At 35.3% G+C, this 26,580-nt stretch overlaps 1 protein-coding gene across 1 annotated transcript in view; it reads left to right on the top strand.

Moving 5' to 3' along the window:
- Positions 1-26,175, top strand: part of LOC134848171 (glycogen [starch] synthase-like) — a 183,251-nt gene extending 157,076 nt beyond the window's left edge. Inside the window, exons 4-15 of the mRNA XM_063865537.1 lie at positions 2,748-2,939; positions 3,175-3,408; positions 3,630-3,774; positions 7,453-7,570; positions 14,314-14,434; positions 14,751-14,857; positions 15,185-15,323; positions 20,544-20,657; positions 21,551-21,835; positions 22,463-22,564; positions 22,845-22,922; positions 25,117-26,175. Of these exons, the coding sequence (XP_063721607.1) occupies positions 2,748-2,939; positions 3,175-3,408; positions 3,630-3,774; positions 7,453-7,570; positions 14,314-14,434; positions 14,751-14,857; positions 15,185-15,323; positions 20,544-20,657; positions 21,551-21,835; positions 22,463-22,564; positions 22,845-22,922; positions 25,117-25,380 (1,899 nt within the window). The 3' untranslated portion in view covers positions 25,381-26,175. The remainder of the gene's footprint in view (positions 1-2,747; positions 2,940-3,174; positions 3,409-3,629; positions 3,775-7,452; positions 7,571-14,313; positions 14,435-14,750; positions 14,858-15,184; positions 15,324-20,543; positions 20,658-21,550; positions 21,836-22,462; positions 22,565-22,844; positions 22,923-25,116) is intronic.
- Positions 26,176-26,580: the final 405 nt, after the last annotated feature.

Genomic DNA, 26,580 nt, shown 5'->3' with positions numbered 1-26,580 from the left:
CAATTCCGTAATGGTTGACGGATTTTTGAAATTGTGTTTCGTTCTGATTATAATAGTTTGATAAATATTTGAATGCCAGTTTTATGACGTGTTTTTTTCCTAGTTTCCTCTTTTTTTTGCATGCGTCGGTCACCTAGTTGGATTATTTCAAGTGAGACTTGATTAATAATAATGTAAGAGAATGGCCAGATTGCGCTTTTTGCTACAGTTTGAATTTTTGAAAAGTACGATGTTTGTCGCTGTTTTCTACGGTCACTTTTGTTACTCATGTTCTGGCATATATTTTGTTATAAGCATAGATGGTGATATATTACAATAAGATGCAGACTCAAGTTAAATAGCTAGATCGTTTTTTTACACTTCGATTAGTTTTTTTAATTGATTTCCAAGCCCAATTTTTTTGGTAAAAGTGTAAAATTTGAATGTTTGAATATTTTTTCATCTGGCAGAAGAATTTATTACAAAAATATCTTAGTAGCTTGTACAATTGATTGAAAATTTAGTTCACAAATTAAATACATGCACTACTCAAAAGTTTCTCAAAATAACCACCTTTTGTAACATAATCACCGCTTAGATTTTTGCATCTGCGAATCATGCTGCGTTTTTCATCATAACATAATAGTATTTAAATGAGTGTTTTTCAATAAATTATATGTTAGAGTTAATTTCCTGATCGCAAGTTATGCGCATCTTTGTGTAGTCTATCTATTCTATCGCCTCTGACAAATGAGCATCTTTTATTATAAATACAATTTTTTTCTAAGAAAATAATTTCTGTCACCGGATATAACGACCCAAAATGTTTCCGATTCCGAAATACCATATTAGTAAGTTCAAATCGCCTTTAAAGCAAAATCATTTTATCGAGGAAAAGACTAAATTCCAGTAAATGTTGATAAGATATGTTTAAGATGATTCTCATAATTACTACTTGTACAAATCTGTAAAAAAAAAATTGAACTTGCTTTAGAGTGAAACACAAATGAGTTTCGTGCAGCTGTTCAGTTAATCGTACTGTTGAATTTAATTTGCGAATTTTGCTTTGAACCGAAAAAGTAAAACCTGTGGTGCATATGTTTTTTTTAAAATTTGGTGCATATGTTTTTTAATTTGGTGCATATGACCTTTAATTTTATTCTGGCCTACTGGTCTTCATAATTATTTGTCAGCTTAGTTTTAGTTTCATTCGATAAATTTTTGCCGGTGATATTTTGCTTTCTGATTTTCGACAAACGTTTTTTCGGTTTAGATCCCGATTAGGATCTGTGTATGTCCGAGCCTTGCAAGGCTATTTATTGAAAACTGATTTGGCCGCTGTAGGGAAGTCGTGTCGGCTTCAAAGATGCCGATTTAGTTCTCTAAAAATTTTTGTTGACTTTTATCAGGTTCTTTTCATGTTTCGATTTTCATAGTTGAGTGCTTTTTTTGATGATACGGAATTCAAAGTTTTGTAAAATCTGCTTTTTTTGGAAATTCTTAAAAGAAATGGTCCAAATACGGTATTTTTAATGAGCCATTGATAACTGACCGGTTTTTTTCTCGTCTACTGCTAAACTTTTTGAAAAGGGTAACCTTGCTATTGAATTCCAGGTAGGGTTGAAACTGAATGGTAATCCGAGAAATAATTGACAGAAACACATTTCTAGAGTGGTCAAAGTATCAAAAAGTTGACCGAGGTTTGATCTAATAAAATGACGTATTTTTTTCAGCTCATCTTTTGTTGTCCAAATCGTACACGCTGTGGATGTACGGCCTGCGCTTATAGTAAAAAACTACAGTTAGCGATAATCTTTGATAAATTTTTTCTTAAGTGCAATGATTTATCACTGATTTTAGATCGGGTGGTTTTTATTAAGGAATTTGCGGCTTGTCTTTAAGTAGCCAGCGAACGACGTTAAGGCAATTATTTCGGCCGTGCTTATTTTTTTTTTAGAAAAAGGCAACATTTGTTTAGGCTCATATTTGATTTTTCTCAGTTTGACTCGATTTATTTCTTAGCTCAGCTGGGTTAGTTTTTATCTAAAAAATATTATTGAAAATTAAAGAGCTTTAAGGCCAGATGTTCGAATTAATCAGTAGTTTTGTTTTCAGATTTTTTGAGTTCATTGACACTCTTTGCAAATAGCTACACTCAAATTGCAACACTTAATTTTTTATTTTATCTCCCTAAAATTCATAGCTTTGCCAATATTTTATTTATCAAAAGCTAGTCGAGACCAATTAAAGGGCAGTCGGAACTTTCAGTGCTTTGCTTTGATACGAGCACTCTTGTTTTGATATGCGCTCACTTTCGGTGTCATTTTTCAATGGAAATGAAAAACGAAGGATTAAGGTATTTTATTATACACAATCATTCTTCGTATCGCAATTTTGAGAAGCTCAGCTCCCCCTCTGTATAATTTCAAGTTTGCGTTATTTAGACAAAGAAATTGATTTTTAGCTTAGAACGATGCGGAGGTATTTTTCCAGCCCAACATGAATGAATTTCATCAGTGTGTTGTTCCCGAGTTTTTCTAGATTTTTCCAATGCTTCTTGGCTCTATTCTATAAAGAAGAAAAGGTTCTATGTGCCACGTCATCTTTTACTAATAATTGAATACATAAACGCTTGTGTTATGAGAGTTCACTTTTTTCAACCAGAGAGTTCACTTTTTCAGTAAATTTGCTAGCGTAAGAGAAGTGCAACTTGGCCTCTGTGTGAAATATAATGTTGAAATGAAAGTTCAGTAGATGTGGTGGCTTAGGTTGTGTATGGGCGGTGGCTGGTGGAGGGATACCCCCGAGTGATCTTGTTTGACATTGGTAGCCAGGCGTACAGAGTTGACGAGTGGAAGACGGAGTTCTACAATGTGTCACACATAGGAGTGCCCTACTACGACAGGGAGGCCATGGACGCCCTCATTTTGGGCTCACTTGTAGCATGGTTTATTGGCGAGGTAAATAGTTTTTTTTTTGTTTCTGCGATTCGCGAGTGACCCTATAAAAATCAAATTTTCAAATTCCGTGCGAAGGCCCGATAAGGAGTAAGCGTGAACTGAGGCAAGGGAAATGAGTTTTCAATACAATTGTCAGCACGATTGCAATTTTTTGTCGTCTCCCGGTTTCTTGATTTCTCGGCGTTGAGAGAATTGTTTTGTTTTTGCATAGTGTAATTTGTTAACTGGGTTTCAGTTCAAATCACAGTGTCGATTATACGCTGAGTCGACACAGGCTTCTGGATCCTCCCCGGGAGCAGTAGGGGACAGACTGGTAGTGGCCCAGTTCCACGAGTGGCTGGCGGGAGTGGGGGTGGTGCTGTGCAGGACCAGACCCATAGATTGTGCCACTATTTTCACTACACATGCTACTCTACTGGGACGATATTTGTGTGCAGGGAAGTGCGACTTCTACAATAATCTTGGTCATGTAAGCGTCTCACCTGTTTGTTAGGTAGTTTTTCTTGATTGTTCGATTTTTCTGTGAAAGGAAAAGCGTCTCGATTCAAAGGACAATGCCAAAATTTACCCATAGCCTGTAAGTGCATCACTTTTTTTCACAGAGAGGTGCGTTGTGACCGAAAATTTAGAAGACGGGACTGGAAAACAGCTTCGCGCTTTTAAAATTGTTTTGAGATATGTTTTGTTTAGTTTGACGTGGACCGCGAGGCGGGAGACAGACAGATCTACCATCGCTATTGTATCGAGAGAGCGGCTGCCCACGCTGCCCATGCATTCACTACTGTCTCTGACGTCACAGGCTTAGAGGCGCAACACCTCCTCAAGCGCAGTCCAGGTCAGCATACTACAGAGTAGATATTCTCTGTCATGCTCAGTAATTTAATTTTATAGCTTTCCGAAATTATTACTCTACAAGCATTTTGTTATAAGATCAGTCGTTTTTTCAACCGAAGTAGCATAAGTTAGGGCAAAGGTTTTGTTAATAGTTACGAGAGTAGTTAGGTTTTGGTGATTTTTTTTTCAGGAAGTCGATGAGCGTAGGTTAGATTCTTATATCGGTCGTGATGATTCCTTTTTTCGTTTTTTTTTAGGAAAAATTAAAACTTGCTTAGGCTTAAATTTACTTTTTAGCGGTTTCTGTTTAGCGGTGTCACGTTTCACTTTATGTTCAGTTCATTTCCTTTGTTTAAAGGAAAGCAAGTTCCTCTATTGAACAGCAAAAGTGTAAAGGTAACGAAAAAGGTGATCGACTTCTAATTTTGAAAATGGAATTTAGTTATCAGATTACTCAGCAAAAAAAATTACCCATTGATCCAGTTTTCTCTATTTGGGTTGATTTTATCAAAAAAGTGTCTAAAATAATTTGTTTGTAAAATTCAAAGAGCTTTAAGGGCATACATTTTTTCTTTGAAAATTCGCAAGCTGAAGTTTAAACAAAAACCAAGTCAGTTTATTTTCCATTTCCATGCGTTCACTACTCTTTTCCAACTGTCAGTTGGCTATGTTTTTTCTTAAACTCGAAATGAACTGCTGTTTTTAATGCATTCCTTACATACTTCTGGTTCCTATAAATTTTGAACGAGGAGCTGTCAAAACCCTTAATACTTTGACTTAATTAAGCTCTCGGGCTCGTTCAGGCTTCTTTTTTTTACAAAAGATAAACTTTCACCACTCTTTTGAAGAAGCGTACTATCATCGGGCGACTGTTTATTTTGCAACTTGACAGACCATGAGCAATTGATCTGTCTGACGAGACAAGCTTTAACACCTATCCTACTATCTTCATGACATTATTACACGTGCGATAGTGTGTTCGCGTTATTACACAAGCCTAGCTTGTTATAGTATGAACTTTTTTTTCCTACCTAAGTCGCAAATATTGTTGCGACAAAATGTGTTCATTTTGTAAGTGTTCTTTTTGATCCAGCTATTAAGTACAGCCAATGCTAAGGATATTAACACTGACTATTATATTACAAATAGCACTTAAGCTTCAAGGCATAATGGATTTGTAGCTTAGATGTAGGGAAGGAGACCAGCAGCAAAATAAGAGGGTTCGAGCCTGGGCAGGGTCGGATGTTTTAATGAACTTGTTCGTATACTAGTTACAATGCGTCCGCTCTATAAATTGAGGCATGTTAGTTCGTAATTTTTTTTTCAAATTGACTGGTACTGCTTTTTCTTCTTAATTGGCTTGCGTTACTTAGCAATTATGTAGACTCATAATTGGCGTGCGTCATTTTTGAAATTTTGTTGACTGAAAGTTTTACTCATTCCGTTTTTAGCAGTAGCGTTATCGGTCATATTTTGCTTGTGTATGCGAAGTGCAACTTCGCCTTTGTGTAATTTTTGTCCTCAGGATTGATATCCTCAGTGAACTTACTTGCGCTCCAACAGAGCTTATGTGAGCATATTTGTTTTGAAGTATCTTCTCTCTTCGGATTTTTTTAAATGTCTTAGTTCTAGGTTTATAGCTTTTTTATCGCCGTTTTTTCAATTAATAGTAAAATTCGGCTCAATAGGACATTTTTTGGCACAACGAGCGTCTACCTAGTTTTTTCAGCTTAGTAAGCGCTTCGTAATTTTTCCAGTTGGTTTTTTGCTGGTTCTTGGCTTACTCGAATTAAACTTCACAAATCCTGATCTGAAACTTAAGATGCATTTTTTCCAACTGAGTAAATTTTGTGATTTTTGTCAATCAGTGTTCCACTCTGCTTGCGGTGTATCGCAAATAGTGCGAAGCTTCGCTTCCCTATCTGTGTAATTACTTGATCGTGATCTGCCGGAATTCCAATAAAGCGGAGAAAGGCTTTTTTAGCCTAGCAGTTCAGTTTGGCAAGCTGCTCCAAATGTCAGCTTTTGGTCTCCAGATGGGTATACTGCTTTCCTTCATCAAGAATGTTTTCTTTGATTTTTGCAGCTACTGTTTAAGAATTGCTCTCAGGGTACTTTCGATCTTTTCTATTACTATTGTATTTTACTTATCAAGGATATTTTCAATATTTCTTTGATTATCTTTCGCATTTTCATCTGTTTTTGCTTCATATGGGCTCAGAACATGGCCGTTTCGTTGATTGAGGACGAAGAGTTATGAAAGGTGGAACAATTTTATTTTTTATTCCCGTTTTTGAGGTTGGAGGTCCACTTGAATGGTGGTTTTAGTTATTTTGTCAAACCAGTAGTTTTGTCACGAAATTATTTCATAAGTTTATATCAAGTTGTCACAGGTGTTTTGTTCGTCAGACGTCCACTCGTAAGTTTCAAATATATTGATTTATTGTGACAGTAGGTCAGACAGCAGGAAGTTTTGTTTTAAAGTTTCGAATTGAGCCTGTCATGCTGGGTTTTCTCACTGGAACGAAGTCAGAAGTCAACAGCCAGTTTTACAATAGCGAGAAGGACGGGAATTTTGCTGTTCGCAATTGACCTATCCAACATAAATGTTAACGATAGTAGAGTTGTCTCGTTCTCGAAAGAGAATAAAAAGAGTGGTTTCGGAACGCAGTCGGGAAGAGGAGAATTCCTGTGAACAAATGAATAGCTAGACTGGGTAGCCTTCTCAGTGAAGTGGCCTTTCGATCCAAATACTTAATAAAACCTATCAATCTCGAACTAGATAATTACCTTAGTCCCGTTTAATTTCCTCACTGAAATCATTTAGCAATTTATGTTCTGAATTCCTGAATTTAATTGCTGAGATAGTTATTTTTTGGGTAGGGGTAATTCGGTAGTGGTCTTCAATCCGTAGTGATCTGGAAGTTCCGTGTCTAAATGAACCGGGAATTGGCTCCGACCGATTGAGGTAGAAAACACGAGAGACATTCTCCTTGACCTTTGAGCCAATGGCTGTAGAGCCTATTGTCCTTGACCTCAAATGTGGCGCAAGTGAACGACTTACATATTTCTCACAAATTGGGTTAATTAAATTGATGAAATTTTCATACCTTTTTCTTGAAATTCAAGGAGCTTTAATGTGACGTACTTTTTCTATGAAACTCAATAGTGGAGAATTTTCAAAAAAAGTTAGGTTGTTCACTTTCAAATCTTGAGCTGTTTGACTATTGATTTCTTCATTTTTAATATTCAAGTTGATTCACTTTCGTGGGCTGAAAGTAAGGCAAGTTAGGCTCGCCAATTAAGAAATTTCGAACAGTGCGAAAATTTTGTTTAGAAAGTGCAGTTAGTGCGAAAAACTTTTCTTCATCCAGTTTTCTCAAAGTTGAATGGTTGTATCAAACAGGTGCCTACCATGAAAGGTTCTCGAAAATCAAAGAGCTTTCAAGAAATACATTTTGCTCCGAAATTTGAAAGATGAAAACACATTGAAAATTTTCCAACTCTGTCTGTTGGCTATTTTTAGAAAACAATTTTAGTTCTTGAATTTAAGTGCTCAAAAAATATTGTTGTAAAATAGTCTCGTTTTAGTTCGATTTTGTGTTCAGTTTCAGAAAAAGTTTTAAGACTCCTTAACACGTATATTTTTCACTTAAATTTATATTGTTTGTTTGTACAGACATCCTCACTCCGAATGGCATGAACGTGATCCAGTTCTCGGCACTACATGAGTTCCAGAACCTGCACGCCAAGGCCAAGGAAAAGATACACGACTTTGTCAGAGGTCACTTTTATGGGTGAGCCACTTCTTTATTTAAATTATTCTGCTATTGACTATATTTTAGATGGTTTTAAAAAATTGCTTTTTAGTATTCTCGACCGTAAGACATAAGTATTGTGTTTAAGGTGATGGAGAGACCCTAAAGTTATCCTAAGGATAAAGAAAAATAAGTTCAAACTAAGAAAACTTAGATTTTTTCGAGGTTCCAATGAAGTCTCCCCTTGGCTTTTTCGTTTATTCTTAGCTGTAAGTTTTGGAATGGTCTCAAAAAGGTCTGCAGAAATTTGTTTCAAACTCTTCTGGATAATTTTGTTGTTTTCTTTTTGTTTTACTTGATCTCTCTAGATTGTTCCTCTTCTCTAGTCTGTGGTGTGGCTAAAAAGTCCTATCAAAGCGCCGGAAAGTATTGAGTTTGTGCATTAAAATTTAATAAATTTAATAATTCTGCATTCAAAGAGCTTTGCCAAATCGAGAGCTCAGCCAGGCTTAGACTGAGTTTATGTTTTTGTCTATTCTGTCAGCATTTTCCGGCGTTTTTTTCAACCAAAAGGTTCTAAATTGAACTTGAACGCGCTCCATCTATCTATATTTTTCGTAAGCCTCATTAATTCTTTTCTGTCTCTTAAAAAGTGTCGGACTATGTGAACAATCCCTCCCTCGCCCCCAAATTGATTTGGTTATTTCGCTTTTTCGCAAATTTTTCTCGTGAATTTTAATGAAACAATTGTTCTTTGCTTGTTAAGAGTAGTGAACTTAGTGAATAGTGAAGACTTATATAGGTCTTGATGATTTTTTTGTTTTTTTTTGCAGGAAAAAGTCTTAAAATGCTCTAAAATTTAGAGATGTGCATTCATTCATATTAATGCTTTTATGAATGCATTTAGGTATATATGCATTTTTAAAGTTCAATTGAAATTCATCTGGTGAAAGTTACATAAATAGAATTTTCCAAATACTAACGTGGAAATAGCGCGAAAAAAGGGGAAAGATTTTAGTTTCGAAAGGGAATATAATAAGTGGAATATAATTTTAAAAACTTTACATTTTGATGGTGAATGTTATCAAAAAAGTGACCAACAGAAATTGTTCTAGAAGTTCAAAGAGCTTAAAGGGCATGTATTTTTTTCTTTGAAATTTGAAAGCTGAGATTTTTGTCTGTGTTTTTTTTTGTTAAATTGCGTTTATTACTCTTTTCCAAATGTCAGATGGCTGTGTTTACACTTGCGAAACCTAGTGTCTTGTAATCGGGAATTAGACTTTTTTCAGTAAACAACTTTTCTTACACATTTGTAAGAAATTGATATTGTTTAATACCGAATCTTAGCAACTACCGCGCCCCTCCCCAATTAGTCTGAGGTAATGCAATTAGTTTTGTATCATGTGGTCTGGGATTTGAGTCCTGGTCGGACCTTGTTTATTTTCAGTGTTTGAAAATGAATCTTTTCCGGTGAAAATTGAATAGTCTGACTATTGTTTGTCGACTTATGATTTGTCGGCTTAGTCGCCACACCATAGATTTTTTTTGCGCTGCCAGCAGTTTTCATTTAGTTTCAAGTATCGTTGATTATTTTCTGGAAATTAAATAAGCTAACCCTAGCTGGTAAACTTTTCCTTTTTTGTCTACTTTTTTTTACGCTTTTCAAATTTAGTTCGTCCTAAATGATTTCGGCAAATGGTTTATCGGTTAAATAAAACTATTTTGCATCGGCTTAGCGCCAAAAATTAATTATTGTTAATTTAAATGAATCAGGTCGGTTAAAGTATAAATGTTGAAAATTCAAACTAGTTTGTTGCTCAAAATTCCTTTTCAAATTTTTTCCTAGAAATTTTCCGGCGAAATCTGAAATGTCGGACTTTTGTTTGTCTGCTAAAGTTCTGTGGGCTTAGTTGCCACTGCATAAAATTTGCTTGTGAGGTAAGTGCAAATGTTCTTCAATGTAGTTTCAGGGGGCTTGCAAATTTAATTTTTTTTTAAATCACATTTTTTGGCTAAACTTTTGTCTCAAAGGTTTTCGGCTTAGTTGTCTTATCACGAGTTTTTCTTGTTCTGTAAGCAACTTTTCAGTGAAGGTACTAGTACAAGTGTTGTTCCTTGTAACTTCAGGAGGGACTCAAAGCTTAAAAAATATAAAATGTTTTTTTTCGGCTCAACTAGTGTCTGTTTCTTTGCCTAAAATGAACTTCTAACCGAGGCTTACGAAACAGAAGACAAATTACGCTCTGCAGTCTCGAAAGTGCAAATGACGCGAAGAAACTTAATTGAATTGTAAGCTTAGCAGGTGGATTTTAATTTTATGAGTCGGTGAACGTAGATCAGACGCTTGTATAGTTCGTGTTGATTTTTTTTGTTTTTGGTTCAAATTTATTTTTTCGCAGTTTGACTTTTTTCTTTTGAAGTTTTAGTTGATTTCCTTCTTTAAAAAGGAAGCCAAATTTCATTATCGAACAGCAAAAGTTTAAAGGTCACGAAAAATGTGATCGATCGACTTCCTTCTAGTTTCGAAAGTGGATTGTTCCCAGCAGAATAAAAAGTTTACTTTTTTTTCAAGTTTACTCAAATTGGGTTAATTTTATCAAAAAAGTGGCAGTCATAATTTGTTGTAGAAACTCGAGGAGTTGAGATTTTTTCAAAAAAAAACAAGTCAGAGTTTTTTTTCTTTTTATTATTATCATACATTGATTCTTTTCCAACTGTATGTCGGCTGCATTTAGATTTCTCAGCATGAATAAACGATTTTTTTGTGTTTGTTTTTGCAAGAAAAAGTAGTTTTCCGATATTTGCGCATTTTTCGAATCTGCTGGGTTGGGAACAAATGACACGGTTTTTAATTACCCCTGCGACTAGCAAGTGTTTTGTAACCATGTACTAAATTTTACCGAGCAGTGTGTTTCTAAAAGGTTCGTGTGGTTTGTAAAGCTTTGACCCCCATGAAATTTGTCTCTTTAAACAAACAACGTTTTTTAAATAGTTTATTTTCCCCATTGTATTCTAAGCCTGAATGTTTATCAGTTGAATTAATAGAATATGTAGCTGGCTTGGGGGTAGTAGCCGAAATATGCCGCCTGTAATCAGGAGGTAAGTGCGTAGACACTCATGTATACAGTTTGTTATAACGCTTGTTCATTTTTGCGGTTATTTTAGAATTTGCAGAGCTCCGGTTGTGATTTTTGTTGCGAAGTGTGGCTTTGCCACCGAGTATAGATACTTCTTTCATCAAGTTACAATGCTTAAGTGTTAAATCTTTTGAAATCAGTTGAAAATCCTGTTTCAAAACCAATAAATTCAGTTGTCTCAAACGGTTCATTTTGTCTAATTTTTTTTCTGCAATTTTTTTGCATTTCTAGTTGACAATTGTTACCTCCAAGGCCCTGAGCTCAAATCTAACAATGTTACTCCTGCAATCGTGAACTTCTGCTTTGAGGTTTTAAATTGGCATTTGTCAATTTGTATGATTGAATTATGCGCGCGATCATGCAATTTTCTATGATGCTCAACGCTTCAGTGCGTCTTTTCACTTGCGAGAGCAAGTGACTTGTAATCGGGAAGTAAACTTTTCCGGTAACAACTTTTCTTACACATTTCTGCTTCATATCTGCTGCCATGCGCATCTTGAAAATTCAAATAAACTACTCCTTAGTTCAAATGAGGTAGTATAAGTTTTTGCAATTATATGTATTAAAAAAATGTTACTTTTTCGGATTTGTGGGTTTCGTCCTAATTTCTCGTTTAATTTTCCGTTTTTTCTAAAAGAAATTTATATCTGGTACGTTTTTCAAACTGCTTTTTTTCCAAAGCTTTGGGTGTTTATTTTGAACAGTTTCTTGTTGATGAAAACAAGTGTTTACACAAGCAAAGCGTATTATATTATTACAATTTTTGTCCAACCCAAGTCGCAAATAAAAAAGTGCTCGTTTGGTGGCACTTTTGGTATATTTCAATTTAATCATATTTAGGCTTTTTTAAGCATCAAGAATTTAATGGAATATGTTGCTGATTTGTTCTTGGCTAGTGTTAGCTCCTGTTTGAAAAAAAACAGGTATTTTGAAAATGTATGCTATTTGTTGTTTCGTTTTTTTTGCAACGCTTTGGATTTTTTTTTGCACTTTGACAGAAATTTAATTTTTTCCAAAAATGTATTGTACCGATTTCCAAAAAATGTACCAATTGGAAAAACCAGCTGCTCTCCTACGTGCCTGCTTATTTAGCTAGTCTATTTTCATTTTATCTCACGTTCTACGTCATTCAAAAGTTTCAGAAGGGTTTTTTGACCTAATTGCTTTGAGTTTTTCATTTTCTCAAATATTAAGTGAACATATCTGAGATAAAGGTTTCAATCAAAATAAAAAATTATGTGGATCTCCCCTTCTCAAGAGGCTGTTCCCTAAAATTGGTAGTAAAAAGATATGGCCTCAAACAAGCCCATTTTTTGACATTTTGGTTTAAAACTTTTTGAATTTTCTCAAAAAGTATCATGCTAAATGGAGATTAAAGGTTCAACCGAAAGAAAATCAGTTATGCGAATCTTACCGGCACAAGTGGCTTTGCCCTGCATTTCGAAAAAATATATATGGCCTTAGAAACTGTCCAGTTTTAGAAATTTTGCTGAGATTGATAGTTCATTAAAACTAACATGGTGCTTACGTTTTTCCTGCGTAATCTGTTTCAACCTGTTTTTTTTTTAAAGGAAAGTTGATATGGACTTCGGAAAAATTCCTTTTTAAATTCTTAAGTTTTTAGAAACTTCGGCATTATTCTAGAAAACTACTTGCTAAATATGATATTAAGGCTTCAATCTGAAGAATCAGGGTGCTGAAATCTTCAATCTAAAAATCAGGTGTGGAAAGCAGAGGGTATGACCATGCTTTAAAGAGAAAAATTTATTGATTTAGGAGTCTAATTTTTGATCGATTTTTGGAATCTTTTTCACTTTTTTTCGAAAACTACCAGCCAAATCTGAGATGTCAGTAACATTAAAAGTGGTCGTGGAGCCGATGTGACTCCTAATTTCAACAAAAAATTTTTTCAAGATGCATAATTTATGTTTACCTTATTTCACTTTGTTATGCCTGTTTAGAGTTCTTTTTGCATTTTCCTCGCTTGTGTTTGCGAAGCGCAGCTTCGCCTCTGTGCATGAAAATGTATGGGTTTTGTTTTTAATTTTTTTGAGGAGATTTGGAAAATTTTCCGTTAAAATATCGCCCACTCTCCAGTCTGCCTGCGTAATCCATTAGTCCTTTTTTTACTTTTTCCACTTTGTACAGCCTTCGAAAACCGTGTAGGAAGAATTTTGACCCAATTTTTTGACGTTTTCGTTTTCTCGCTATTTAACCGACCTATACTGAGGTTTTGGGCTCAATCGAATGCACGGGTGGTATAAAACTAATTTCTCTAAAAGTTATCGCACTCAAAAAACTTATTTTAAAACCTTTTTTCATAGATTTTAGGTTCAATTGAAAGAACAAGTTTTGGAAAACTCTCGTGCGTATGCGGCTACGTCAAAAATTTCTAACTCAAAAATTCATGGCCCTCGGAAAAGTCAAGTTTTTGAGTGTTTGACTGTTTCTTAAAAGTTACCCTGCCAAACCTCAGATTTTGATTTTAATCAAAAAATGGGATGTGGGAAGCTCCCCTGCATATTTAAGTGGACGGCTACTCCGTAAACTTTTCCAGAAAATTTTTTGTGGCTTTCAGAAAAGACTTGGCTGTTTTTTTTTGAAACTTTGATTTTTCTCGAAAACTACCACGCCAACTCTCAGATTAATGGTTCAGTCAGAGCAAACATATTTTAGGATTTTCCGCTGCATAAGCTGGTAAGCTGTTTTTCTTTAAAAGAAAAACAATAACACTAGGAAAAATCATATTTAATTATTTTTGTGACTGTTTTTTGGAATCTTTTTGACTTCTTAAAATCGACCGCACCAAATATGAGATTTAAGTTTGAATCGAATAAAGCGATTGTGAAATTTTTTCCCCCAGAATCGTCGTCTTCTTAGTTTGTTTAAGAAAAGTAGTTATGTCCACGTTCTGAAGTTTTCGCTCTACTTAATTTTTTTTTTAAAAATTTCACTTTTCGAAAACTATCCTGACAAATCTTAGATTTTGAGTTTAATCGAAAAGACAGGTTATGGTTATCTTTCTGTTTAAGTGACTTCGTAGTCCTAGTGGCTTCGCATCAGTTTCGACGCAGATGAAATTTAAACTCGTGGAATCGTGTTTTTCAAAATGTTTTACTATCTAAAATCAAGAAGATTAAAGTTTTTCTAAAATTGTTCTGAACATAACTGAAAATCTCTTGAAGAAAACATGCTTGTATGTGTAACATATACAAGAAGTAGTCTACTACACAAACAATAAAAGTATTATCTTACTATAAAGTCAGTTCTGTTCGTACTTTTTTATAATGTAGACTGCTTCTTACATTTATGCTCATCCAAGATTCAAGCATGTTCCCAAGCTTTCCAAGATTTCACAGTATGTTCAGACGAATTACGGAAAATGTTTAATCTGGTTACAGTTTAATTATTATAATATCTTGAGAAACATGAGGTCCATCTGAGTCAAACTTTCTGCTGCTTTATTTATGTCGAAACTGATGCGAAACCTCGCATAGCTTCGATGTACGTCTTTTTTGAAATAATTGATAGGCCCAGCTTAACTAAAAAGTTTAATTGCGGCAAGTAACATTGATCTGATTTAGCTAAAACCTGCACTCTGGGATTGATCCGACTATATGAATTATGATTGTTTTTGTATTTTAGGCACTACACATTTGACCTGGATCAGACTATCTACATGTTTACTGCAGGCAGATACGAGTTCTCGAACAAGGGTGCCGACATGTTCCTAGAGGCACTAGCCAGACTGAACTACATGCTCAAGGTATTCAGAGACATTCTACGACATGAGATATCATAATATGTACACTTATTGATATAGTTAGTTTAACAGAATCATTCGGTATGTGAAGTGTGCCTCTAATTTTTTTCGCAAAAATCATTTTCGCATAATTCGGAACACAGTTTTTCTTGAAAATACGCGGGAGTTGGATTCAAACGAAAGTGCAATTTTGATAATTCGTGTAATTAGATGATAATGTGATATTTCGTAGCTTTTAGGAACTTGGTCAGTCTTTGCGCATGAACGTTTTGTACTTCATTATGCAATAAAGAAGCAGTAGTATCGTAGTGTATTGTAGAGCACGGGCAGCAAGACGACAGTGGTGGCATTTATGATCTTCCCAGCCAAGACGAATAACTTCAACGTGGACTCTCTCAAGGGACAGGCAGTTGTCAAACAACTCAAGTTAGTAGTTGAACCTATACCATTTCAAGTTACCGCAATCGAATAAGTTCTGCAATATTCTAAAATCTCCATAATTTTGTTTTTGAAGCCATCATTAACTGTTTCACAAGGCACAAACACGCCGTTGGGGTTGAACCGAAGTTGTAAAATTACGACGTGAATCTGTCATCTACTATAGTGTACCTGATTGTTTGTTTCCAAGCTATGATGGCATTCCGGAATATTATGACTTAGGATTTTCGGTTATTGGGACTCATGGTATTTTATGGCATCTGGCAACTTGGCTCAATCCAAACCTATCATCGTTTGTTTTTCTATCCTACACAGAGAGACAGTGTCCCACATACAATCGACTATTGGGGAGAAGCTATTCGAGAGCTGCCTGAGGGGCAAAGTGCCGGACGGGAAGGAGCTGTTGACGCAGAACGAGTTGGTTCAATTGAAGAGATGCATATACTCCACCTCGGTTAGTCTACTCAATATGTATGAATATGAAAGATTTCAAATGTAAATTTGTTCTGTAATGTAATTTTCTTCTAAGAAACTACATATAGTATAGTGGAGAGACTTGTTTATCATTTCGTGTTTTGTTTTCTACTTTTGAGTGTAAAAGAACGCAGTGACTGTCACTTATATAGGATCGAGTTGATTTTTTTTTCTCAAATTTAGTTTTTTTTAAGAGTAGATTAAAGTAGTTCAGAATCTTATTCTAGGTCGCGATGATTTTCTCCAATTTTTTCATATTGGGTTAATGAATAGGTCAATATAACTATTTCGAAATCAAAGCTAAGAATTCTTCAAAGTCAGTTTGTTGATTTCCGTGAGTTCAATGACACTTCTCTGATTGTCTGTTGGCTATGTTTCAAGTTATTTTGAGATTCATATAAACCCTTTTTGTGGATTTGTTTTGATTTCTGTGAACTTGTTGAAAAACTTGCCCTGATTTTTTAATGGGAATGTGGACGCCAACTTATTTAGACTCAGTTGATATTTTTTATCCACTAAAATATTTGAGTTTGCGCTAAAGTTCAAACGGCACTAAAGTTTTGGTGGTTCCAGAGAATTAAATCAATCCCAGCTTAAATACACTTGCGAGAGCAAATGTCTTGTAATCGGGAACTAGACTTTTTTCCCGAAAACAACTTTTCTTACACATTTGTAATTAAAATTGATGTTTTTATCACTTCTACTCTGAAGGTAATGCCACTTATGGTCAAGAGTCCCGGTCGGACCTTGTTTTTTTTCTGTGTCTGAAATTGAAATTTTGTTCTGGGAAGAAGTGATTAGTCGGACTATAGTTTCTCGGCTTATGTTTTTTCGGCTTAGCCGCCACACCACGGCTGGTTTTTTGCACGGTAAGCCATCTTCATTTCAATTTCAAGTTTCGTTGATTATTTTCTGTAGTTTTTAAATTTGCTAACCCTGACTGGTATAATTTTCGTTTTTTTTTTATTGTTGTTGCGCTTAGAAATTTTGTTCGTCCTAAATAGTTTTGGTTTATAATTTCTCAGCTTAGTTTCTAAATTACGATTTGTTTTGCGCTGGAACCAGTTTTAGTTGTAGTTTCAAGTGTCGTTGATTAACTCCTGTAGTTTTAAAAATTATACCTGTCTGAATTTTTTCTGTTTTTTTTTGCTTCAAAGGTTCATTCGGCCTAAATGTTTCCGGCTCTTGTTTTGTCAGTCTAGTTAACTTGTTTTGCATTGTTTATAGATCAAAAATAATTATTTTTGTTGTTATTCATCAGGTCGGTTAGTAGTATACAAGTTAAAGTTCAAACTTTTTAATCGCTCAACATTTTTTATGACATTTTCATTTGGCATTCTTTGTGTTCGGGTTAACTGGCGTCTAACCACGAGCTGCCGCTTTAGTGAACGCTTGAACAATACTAAAAGCTTGCTTATTGCTAGTTTCTCGTCTGTTTTTCTGAGATTGAATTTTTCTTATTTCCAAAAAATGGTTGATTATCCGTTGCCATATTTGGTTTTAGATCAATTGGTGTCTAACCTCGCAAAGTTGGCTTAGTGGACGCCTGGAAAAAAGCTAGAGGCTTGCTTAAAGCTAATTGTTGTGTTTCCTGTCTGTTTCTCTGAGATACAATTTTTCGTATTTCTAAAAAACTTTTTCATGACAACAATTTCCTTTGGTATTTTTGTTTTCGAGTCAATTGACGTCTAGCCTCGTCTTGTTGGCTTAGTGGATGCTCGTAAAACACTAAAAGCTTGCTTTATCGAACTGGTTGGGTTTCTCGTCTGTTTTTTTTTTCTGAGATTGTTGAATTGTTCATATTTCTAAAAAAATATATGATTTTTTAATCGTTTTGAGACAACAATTTCCTTTGACATTTCTTGGTATCATATCAATTGAAGTCAATTGAAAGCTTGCTTATTGCTAGTTTGACGTCTGTTTTTCTGAGATTGAATTTTTCTTATTTCCAAAAAATGGTTGATTATCCGTTGCCATTTTTGGTTTTAGATCAATTGATGTCTAACCTCGCAAAGTTGGCTTAGTGGACGCCTGGAAAAAAGCTAGAGGCTTGCTTAAAGCTAATTGTTGTGTTTCCTGTCTGTTTCTCTGAGATACAATTTTTCGTATTTCTAAAAAACTTTTTCATGACAACAATTTCCTTTGTTATTTTTGTTTTCGAGTCAATTGACGTCTAGCCTCGTCTTGTTGGCTTAGTGGATGCTCGTAAAACACTAAAAGCTTGCTTTATCGAATTGGTTGGGTTTCTCGTCTGTTTTTTTTCTGAGATTGTTGAACTGTTCATATTTCTAAAAAAATATATGATTTTTTAATCGTTTTGAGACAACAATTTTCTTTGACATTTCTTGGTATCATATCAATTGAAGTCAATTGAAAGCTTGCTTATTGCTAGTTTGTCGTCTGTTTTTCTGAGATTGCATTTTTCTTATTTCCAAAAAATGGTTGATTATCCGTTGCCATTTTTGGTTTTAGATCAATTGGTGTCTAACCTCGCAAAGTTGGCTTAATGGACGCCTGGAAAAAAGCTAGAGGCTTGCTTAAAGCTAATTGTTGTGTTTCCTGTCTGTTTCTCTGAGATACAATTTTTCGTATTTCTAAAAACTTTTTCATGACAACAATTTCCTTTGGTATTTTTGTTTTCGAGTCAATTGACGTCTAGCCTCGTGTTGTTGGCTTAGTGGATGCTCGTAAAACACTAAATGCTTGCTTTATCGAACTGGTTGGGTTTCTCGTCTGTTTTTTTTCTGAGATTGTTGAATTGTTCATATTTCTAAAAAAAATATATGATTTTTTAATCGTTTTGAGACAACAATTTCCTTTGACATTTCTTGGTATCAGATCAATTGAAGTCTTACTATGTGTTGTTGGTTTACTGAACGCTCGGACATTTTTGAGGCTTGCTTAATTTTAGAGGCTGTATTTATCGTCTGTTTCTTGAGATTGAATGTTTCGTATTTCCAAAAAAGTTGTCGATTTTTTCAAGTTATTATTTCTTCGATTTAGTTATTTACAACTCTATGACTATTTGGTACTTACAATGCCATTTTTTTTGTTGTATCGCAAGTGATGCGAAGCGCCGCTTCGCCTCTGTGTGTTATTTGTTTCCACTACGAATCCATTTTTTCTGCGAGAGTCCCAACTTGCAGACAGTGCTAATTTTGGTGGCATTTTAGCTGCATACATCGGTAATTTAAATGCATATCTTCGATACGCTTTATTAGTGGCTAGCCTTAATTTTGGGAAGAAAGGTTAGTTTTTTTCTGAGTGCATATAAATTTGTTGCAAGTAGGTGTGTCCTAGATAAATATTTGAAAAGTTTTGCGCAAAGTGAAAATTATTGTGCTCAAAATTTTTGATTGTTTTGAAAGCTCACTTGAAATTCATTTGCTAAATACAAAGTAAATTTGACAAAATACAAATAGTGCAAAACATGAAATCTAGTTTTAAATTTCAAAAGTAGGTTTTAATTTTAAATTTTCCAGCGAAATGAAAAAACATTACCTTTGAATCCAGTTTTAACATCGGCTCATTTTGATGAAAAATTGCGGCGCGTACAGTAAACGACGTGTAATTAAATTATCAGACCAGTAAAACTAATTAAGTAATAATTACATCAATTGCGGAATCAAAGATTTACAGAATAAATTTTCCCTGAGCTAGAACAAGAGTTTTATAACTGTGGGGCGTATAGGTTTTTTATTTCGTTTTTTAATTCAATTATTGTTTTGAGGACAAACTTTGTAATTTCGTTCAAATCTCAGTATTTAGCTAATGTGATTTTATAATTGAATCATGAATTTTTGGTTTACTGATGCATCGATTTACTGACCTACCACATAATTACTGACTTCACAAGACATTAAGGAAAATGATTCGGGAAAGGCAAGAAAGACTCGGTATCTAGACTTTGGTGGATTGAACTATGTCGGCTAATTTCTTTTCAAAGCTGTTTATCTTCCGTACTTAATTTTTGTTTACCTTTTGCAAGCTCTATTGTGCCGAGTCACAAGTTTCGAGTCACATGTCAACTGAGCCATGGAATTTTCGGTTAGTATAGGCACCGCTAGTTCAGAGTGATATGCTAGCTTGATTTCTGAACGAATGTTAAGTCTATAAATGGTTCTGAATAGTGAATTTGAAAAATTCAAATTGATTTAAAATACTATTTGTCGGAGATTTGAATTTTTACAGTCTGAAATATGAATGAATGGTGTGCTTCTCAGCATGGAGATCGACACGTAAGTGTGCAGCTAAAATGATGCTGATAACGTTAATGACGCTGAATCCAATGAATTTTTTTTGGAACCGTTTGGAGCCAAAGATGTCCTTTTTGTTCAGCTCAAGCTCTGCGTTGAAATCGGCGCCCAAGAAGTATAAAATTGATATCCTTTTCGCCTAGCGAGAATGTTTTTGAAATTATCCTTTGAGATTCAGCTTATCGCATATAAGGTCTACCCCTTCGCCTGTTAAACCTTGTTATCTAGGGATTGAAAGCTCTTGGTCGCAATTTTTCTTTCTATGGAGGGAGGGGCGTCAGAAAACATCATGGCTCGACAAAAACAATTGAAAACTTTGATCGATGCGAAAACTAAGGTTTCTTTTGGAGTATCGCCAAAGCTCAATGAGAAAAAGTGACTGGCTTCAGAATTGATTGAAATTGAACCCCTTTTCATTCAGTGAATAAATACAAAATTTAAAATCCAGGAAGACTGAAAACTATTCCAATTATTTATTTTGCACCGGCTTCCTTCATTTTGATAAGCAGCTTCAGTATTGTGATTCGATTAATTTTGTCATTGGAACGGATTCATTGCTTTCATTTGCTAAGTAAATACTGTGATCACTGCATACATGGGTACCTCCTAAAAATATGAATTCATAATTTAATTGGTTATTTTATTCATTTCGCTTTTACAAAGTTTTCTAGAAGCGTCGCAAGATTTTTAGGATGTTTGTGAATCAAGTTCGATGACCATATTTTAAAAAAATGTTTTAATGCTATCATAATTGTAGCCGAGAAAGACAGGAGGAAGATTTTCTTATCATCTATCAATATATTTACCAATATAAATTGTATCTTAATGATCTAAAATTAAATTTGGGGTAAACTTCACCAAAATGTTTTATGCTGTGCTTGTTTTTTTAAATTCTTTTCTGGTGTGTGCCCTTTGACTGAATGTTGGCGTGTTTCCATCTGTAGAGACCGAACTTGCCGCCCATCTGCACTCACAACATGACAGATGACTTCAATGACCCCATCCTGTCCACTCTGAGGAAAGTGCACCTGTTCAACGACGACTCAGACAGGGTCAAGGTCAGTAAAAACAATACTTAAAAACAGTTACAGTACAGTAGAGCCATGGTTGTTTTATATGTAAAAAGATCTAGCTTGAATATATTTATTTTTAGCTAATCTAATTCTTTAATTTAGTATTGCCAAAAAGCACATAGAGTACAACATAGAAGCACATTAAAACTCTTGTTGTAAAATTATATTTAGTATGCTTTTTGAATGTTCTGATGAGCGAAAATGTCACGTACGCATGCACTTGTGTTCAATGTAATGCAATATCTTGATATATTGTTAATGCAAAATTGTTGACAAAATCGGTGACCTTGACCGCAATTCAACAGGAAAAACTAGAGCATTTAAGTTTATTAATTAATTTTTCTTTGCGTGTAGAAATCAATGATAAACTGAAACCCGACGTCAAAATGAGCAATTTTAGGTTAATTATCTTCGTTCAGATTCGTGGAATAAAAAGGGTATTCCCAACAATTTGGCATTGACTATAAGTTTCAGAAATGATAAGAGTTCAGAAATGATTCTTGAAGTTATTGGAAATAAGTATATATTGGCGCCGAAGGCGTCTTTAAAAAATTTAGGGTCCGTCAGCCAAAAATGGATATCTCAAAATAGTTCAAAGGGGGAACCCTTTGGGTCGGCATGGGGTCGAATCTCTGAGGGGGGGGGGCGTCTGCTTCTACGCCCCCCCCCTAAATCTACCCCGGGATACAAGTATGATAGGTGGGTGTGTTCCTGTAGAACATGAAGAATTGGTCTCGCCATTTTTTGAACAAGAAGATTGGCACAGTAAATTAATGCGCGTTAAATTTTATTTCTGAATGATATTTATGTAGTCCATATATTTTTGTGAACCAGCAAAGATACTTTACCCAATCATTACTTGTACTTTTGTTGTTCAGGTTATTTTTCACCCGGAGTTCCTGTCTTCGACCAGTCCTCTTCTGAGCATGGACTATGACCAGTTTGTGAGAGGGTGTCACCTTGGTGTTTTCCCCTCCTATTATGAACCCTGGGGATACACGCCCGCCGAGTGCACAGTGATGGGCGTGCCCTCTATCACGACCAACTTATCGGGCTTCGGATCCTTTGTGGAGAAACACATCACAGATTCGGCCTCGTACGGAATCTTCATTGTCGACAGGATGTTCAAACATCCCGAGGAATCGCAGGCGCAGCTATCTCAAGTAATTTCTTTTTCAGTCAGATATAGTTAATACAACTTTCTTGAAATCCTCATAGCTACAGCCATCATATTAGCCATCAGATTTCAGTGTTCAAAATTTTGAAAGAAATTAACGTGCAGGTTTGATTTGGTTTGATTTGAAATAAATGGAACAGATTGGAAATGAACGTGAAAAGCAGTCAAATTCGGATTCTAAAGATTGCTGATAGGTACCAATTTGTCTGCCTTTCGGGCTATCTGCCATGCAGTTTTCGTCTTTGTTCGCCCAGATTTGGTCCTATTTTATTGTAGCAGCAGATTTTGTTCCATTTATTAACCTAGTAGGTGACATATATTGCCTGCTTGCCAGTGCAAATACACGAACTGTTGATGAGATTGCCTTGAAGTTATCGGTGCAGAGCAGTGGCAAAAGTGTGCTCATTACCAGCCACTGGGAGAATTTTTTTTGCAAAAGGAAGAAAACTGAATTAGGATGAAATCTATCAATTTAATTGGTGGGACGCATATGCAATGGGATGAGATATGTGCTCACCCGCCAGAACTCATTGCATTTTTTACTGCAGTGAAAATTGCACTGTTCTGTGTTGGACAATTTGGCTAAAAGGATGGCAGCATCTTTCGTGTTTAGTTCATGTTTGACTTCTGTCGGCTTACGAGGAGACAGCGCATAGTGCTGAGAAACAGGACTGAGAGGCTCAGCGAACTGCTTGATTGGAAGTCACTCGGACTGGTGAGTCATTAATCGATAATTATTAGATTTGTCCGCTTAGCTGTTCTCATTCTCTCGTATGCTCAGATTGGAGTCTTAACTACTTTTAATATGAGAACGAGTTTTGAATCTATGGGTCACTTGTTGTTTTGAAAAATTGTTGTATCGAATGACATTGAATAATGAATTGGCGTTGAATTTTACTAACTCGCCTTTAAACGTAAATTAGAAACAAAATAAACCTTACCAACATAGAAGAAGATTAATAGCATCAAAAAATAATAGTTGATTTTTGTTTCAGTACTATGTGAAGGCACAAGAGCTAGCTGCCAAGAATTTCAAACCCGAAATTTTCTCTGACCTGATGTCGCCCGGAGCTGTGAGTCTAAAGTTACTAAAGAAACCAGGATTTTAAATTGAAATGGCCTTGTATGTTATTAATTGCTTAGTATTACTTAAGATTATAGTAAAAGGAGTCATTTAGATCGTGTTTTTTTTCAGGTGAACATTGAGCTTTTTCACGCAGGTTATGCAGTTATTTTGAAGAGTGCTTGGCAAAGCCATAAGAGTCATAACGTAGGTCTTGATGATTCTCTTCAGGAAACGTCCAAAAATTTGTTCACGCTGTGGTTGAATTGTTTTTTTTTCGTGGCTTGTCTTTTAATTTCGTATTAAGTTCGCTTCATTTCCTTGAAGGCAAACTCCAGTATTGTGTAATACTGGAGCAAAAGTGTAAAGGTTGCGATGAACATGATCACTTTCTAGTTTCGAACGACGTTTTTAATTTTTAGATAGCCCAGCGGCATTAAAATTTACCTAGTAATCAAGTTTTCTCAAACTGGGATAATTTTATTGCACGAGCGATTTGCGAGCAAAGTGTATAGGTCTTGATGATTTTTTTTCAGAAAAAAAAACTTTGTTCATGCTGCGGTTGAATTGTCTTTTTTTTTTCGTGGCCTGTCTTTTAATTTCTTATTAAGTTCGCTTCATTTCCTCGAAGGCAAACTCCAATATTGAACAACAAAATTGTAAAGGTTGCGAAGAACATGATCGACTTCTAGTTTCGAACGACGTTTTAAGTTTTCAGATATCCCAGCGGAATGAAAATTTCTCTATTAATCCAGTTTTCTCAAATGGGGTTAAGTGTATGACACCCTTCGGTTGAAGTGTAATAGTTTGAACCCTCTTTTTTTTCGAACCTAACTCTCAAATAAAAATGCTCATTCTGGCACTTTCGCCATAATCACGATCTGTAGCATTATAAGTTTCATAGCATCTGTTGTCTTTATTCCTGGCTATTCTTTGCTGATTGTTAAGCGTCCGTGAATGAGAGGTTTAGAGTGTGAGATTCCTGATCTGTAGGTCACAGGAATTCGTCGCGTGGCAAAGATTTTTTTAAAAAGGTAATGAACGTAGTGAAGACTCTTATATAGGTCTTGCTGAATTTTTTTTCAGGAAAAGTCTTAAAAGTCTAATAACCACAGATGTGCATTCATACATATTGATGCTTTTGTGATTGTACTTAGGTATATATCCACTTTTTGAGTTCAATTTAAATTCATCTGTCGAAAAAGACGTAAATAGCACTCTCCAATTACGAACGTGGAATTGGCGCGAAAAAACAATGTGAACGATTTCTAGTTTCGAAAGTGGAATTTAAATTTTAGATTTCCAGCGGAATAAAAACATAATTTTTTGATCCATTTTTCTCAAGTTGGTTGAATGCTATCAAAATATGTTTACTTAGTTTCATTACTCTTTTCCAACTTTCGATTGGCTATGTTCTACTGCTTCAATTTTGTTGGACAACGTTGTCTCAGTAAAACATACAAAAATCTGCCTACTGTTTTTGCTGAAATAGATGGAAAACTCCGCGTATTGCTTTTGAGGCTGTTCCATAAAAGCTTCCGAAGCTCAGTTGGATGAGCAGTAAGTTGGGGCAATAAATGGAGACGCATTCTCCTGATTCAAAAACTATATTATCTAGTTGACAACTAATCGAAAAAACGAACGATTTCTAGTTGCGAAAGTGGAATTTAGTTTTTAGATTTCCAGCGGAATAAAAACTTTGCCTATTGATCCAGTTTTCTCTAGTTGGGTGCATGTTGACAAAAAAAGCGCCGGTCATCAATTTTTCCAGAAATTCAAAGAGCTTAAAGGGCAGCTATTGTTTTCTTTGAAATTCGAAAGTTGAGATTTTATCAAGAAAGTCAGTGGTTTTTTTTATGTTTACTTGCGTTCATTGCTCTTTTCCAATCTTCAATTGGCTATGTTACTAATTCCAGGCTTCTACCTATTCTTATTTTGCTTTTTAGAGCTGCTTTTTTGTCGTATTCTGGCTAGTGTTTGCGAAGCGCAGCTTGTTTGTGTCAAAAAAAGTCCAACCATAAATTGTTCTTGAAATTCGAAGAGCATATATATTTTTTTAAGATTCGAAGTATGAGATTTTTTTCTGTTTCTTTGCGGTAATGAATTTTCCAACTGTTGGCTGTTTTGGGGGAGCTCAGTAGATCTATATCGTCTTCCTAAGGAAACGGTCGACATTTCTAAATTATTTCTGTCTGGTTGTTCAGATGACGCCGCTGGCCAAGTCATTCTCGGCTATGACGTCACCAGCGAGCAGCAAAAACACGTCGCCAAACTCCTCTGACGACGAAGAAGAGACAGAGCTGACATTCTACACTGCATCGGAGAGCAAACAGGAGGGAGAATCGCCCTCTCAACCAAGTCCTAACAAAACCATTTCCGCCAGCTCAATCTCGGAGAATTTGATAAGACTGACCGTAAACAACACGGCAACACCAACCTCCTCTCCTAAGCCATCAACTTCGAACTAGTCTCATTCACCTACTCAATCCCCTAGACCACGCCAGCACTGCGACTGAACTCAAACTATTATCTGAAAAAAAAAATTCTAACCTAGAAATGTTTAACTACAATCCAAATGTGTAATAACTGTTGTAACCGCACTGAAAACCTGCCATTAGTATTGTTTAATCAGATCTTTAGGTTGAAGATTCATTGTCCTGCGAATTTGGCGTGTCGGAAAAGTGAGCAACTTGTGATTTTCTTCGTCTTATCAACCAGAGGTCAATTAGTTTAACCTAGTTTCAAAATCCTTAGTTGAGATGCACTCGTTGAAACTTCGAATGCGAAGGTCGACCTAATTAATATGAAGGGCGTGTGATGTTTGCTTCAAGTGCTTTTGTATTTAACTATGTTAATGGATCATTTGTTTTGTAGCAATCTGATCAAATCGTGTGATAAGGTGCGGCTAACGAGTCGCGATCTTTTAGACCACTTGAAATTGAAATGTTGTTTTTAAGAAACCATGTGTATCTGAATCGATTGTGGGTTAAAATGCCAAGCTACCTCGTGTTGAGTGGCGTGATTGATGTCTCATAGCTAAATTTCAACCCTCTAATCGCCTTTATTTTTGCGTCGATGACATCTGAAACTGAAGGTTTTGTATGGCAAAAAATTGATGTTTTGCTGCTGTGCAGATGATTAACTTGCCTTTTGTATTTCAAACAATCAAATATTTCTATGAATTTCACTTAACTAGTAAAAGCTATAATCTCGAACACAAATTTTCATATTCAGCAGTTTCTGTAATAAAATTTGGCACTTCAGTTTTATCATGAGCGGAATCAGTGTGCCTTTGAAGACATGGTCTGATAACCTTTTCACTTGTCATTTGCACGCAATATGGGTGGTGAGTGGTTCGAATCCTCGAGGAAAGGGAAAGCTGATAATTAAATTGACTTTTGTATTTTAAATAGTCATACATTTCTAAATTCGCATAGATGACATCTGAAACAAGGATTTGTATGTCGAAAATTTGACGCTTGTATGTCAAAATTTTGTTATTTTATGATGCGATTAATTGTCAACTAAGCAATTGGACTTGCTTTGTCAAATAACCTCAGAAAGTTTGACGTTCTTTTCGATGGAATTCCTTCAACCCTCAGGCCCAATCTCACGTGGTATTGATGTTAATGAGTCTCCTCTTGGATCTTATGGCCGTGAGTTCGAAT

The sequence above is a fragment of the Symsagittifera roscoffensis genome, chromosome 1 (assembly GCF_963678635.1).
Source record: "Symsagittifera roscoffensis chromosome 1, txSymRosc1.1, whole genome shotgun sequence".
NCBI classification, from domain to species: domain Eukaryota; kingdom Metazoa; phylum Xenacoelomorpha; order Acoela; family Convolutidae; genus Symsagittifera; species Symsagittifera roscoffensis.
Note: the sequence above shows the minus strand (reverse complement) of the source record. Positions and strands in the feature narration are given on the sequence as shown.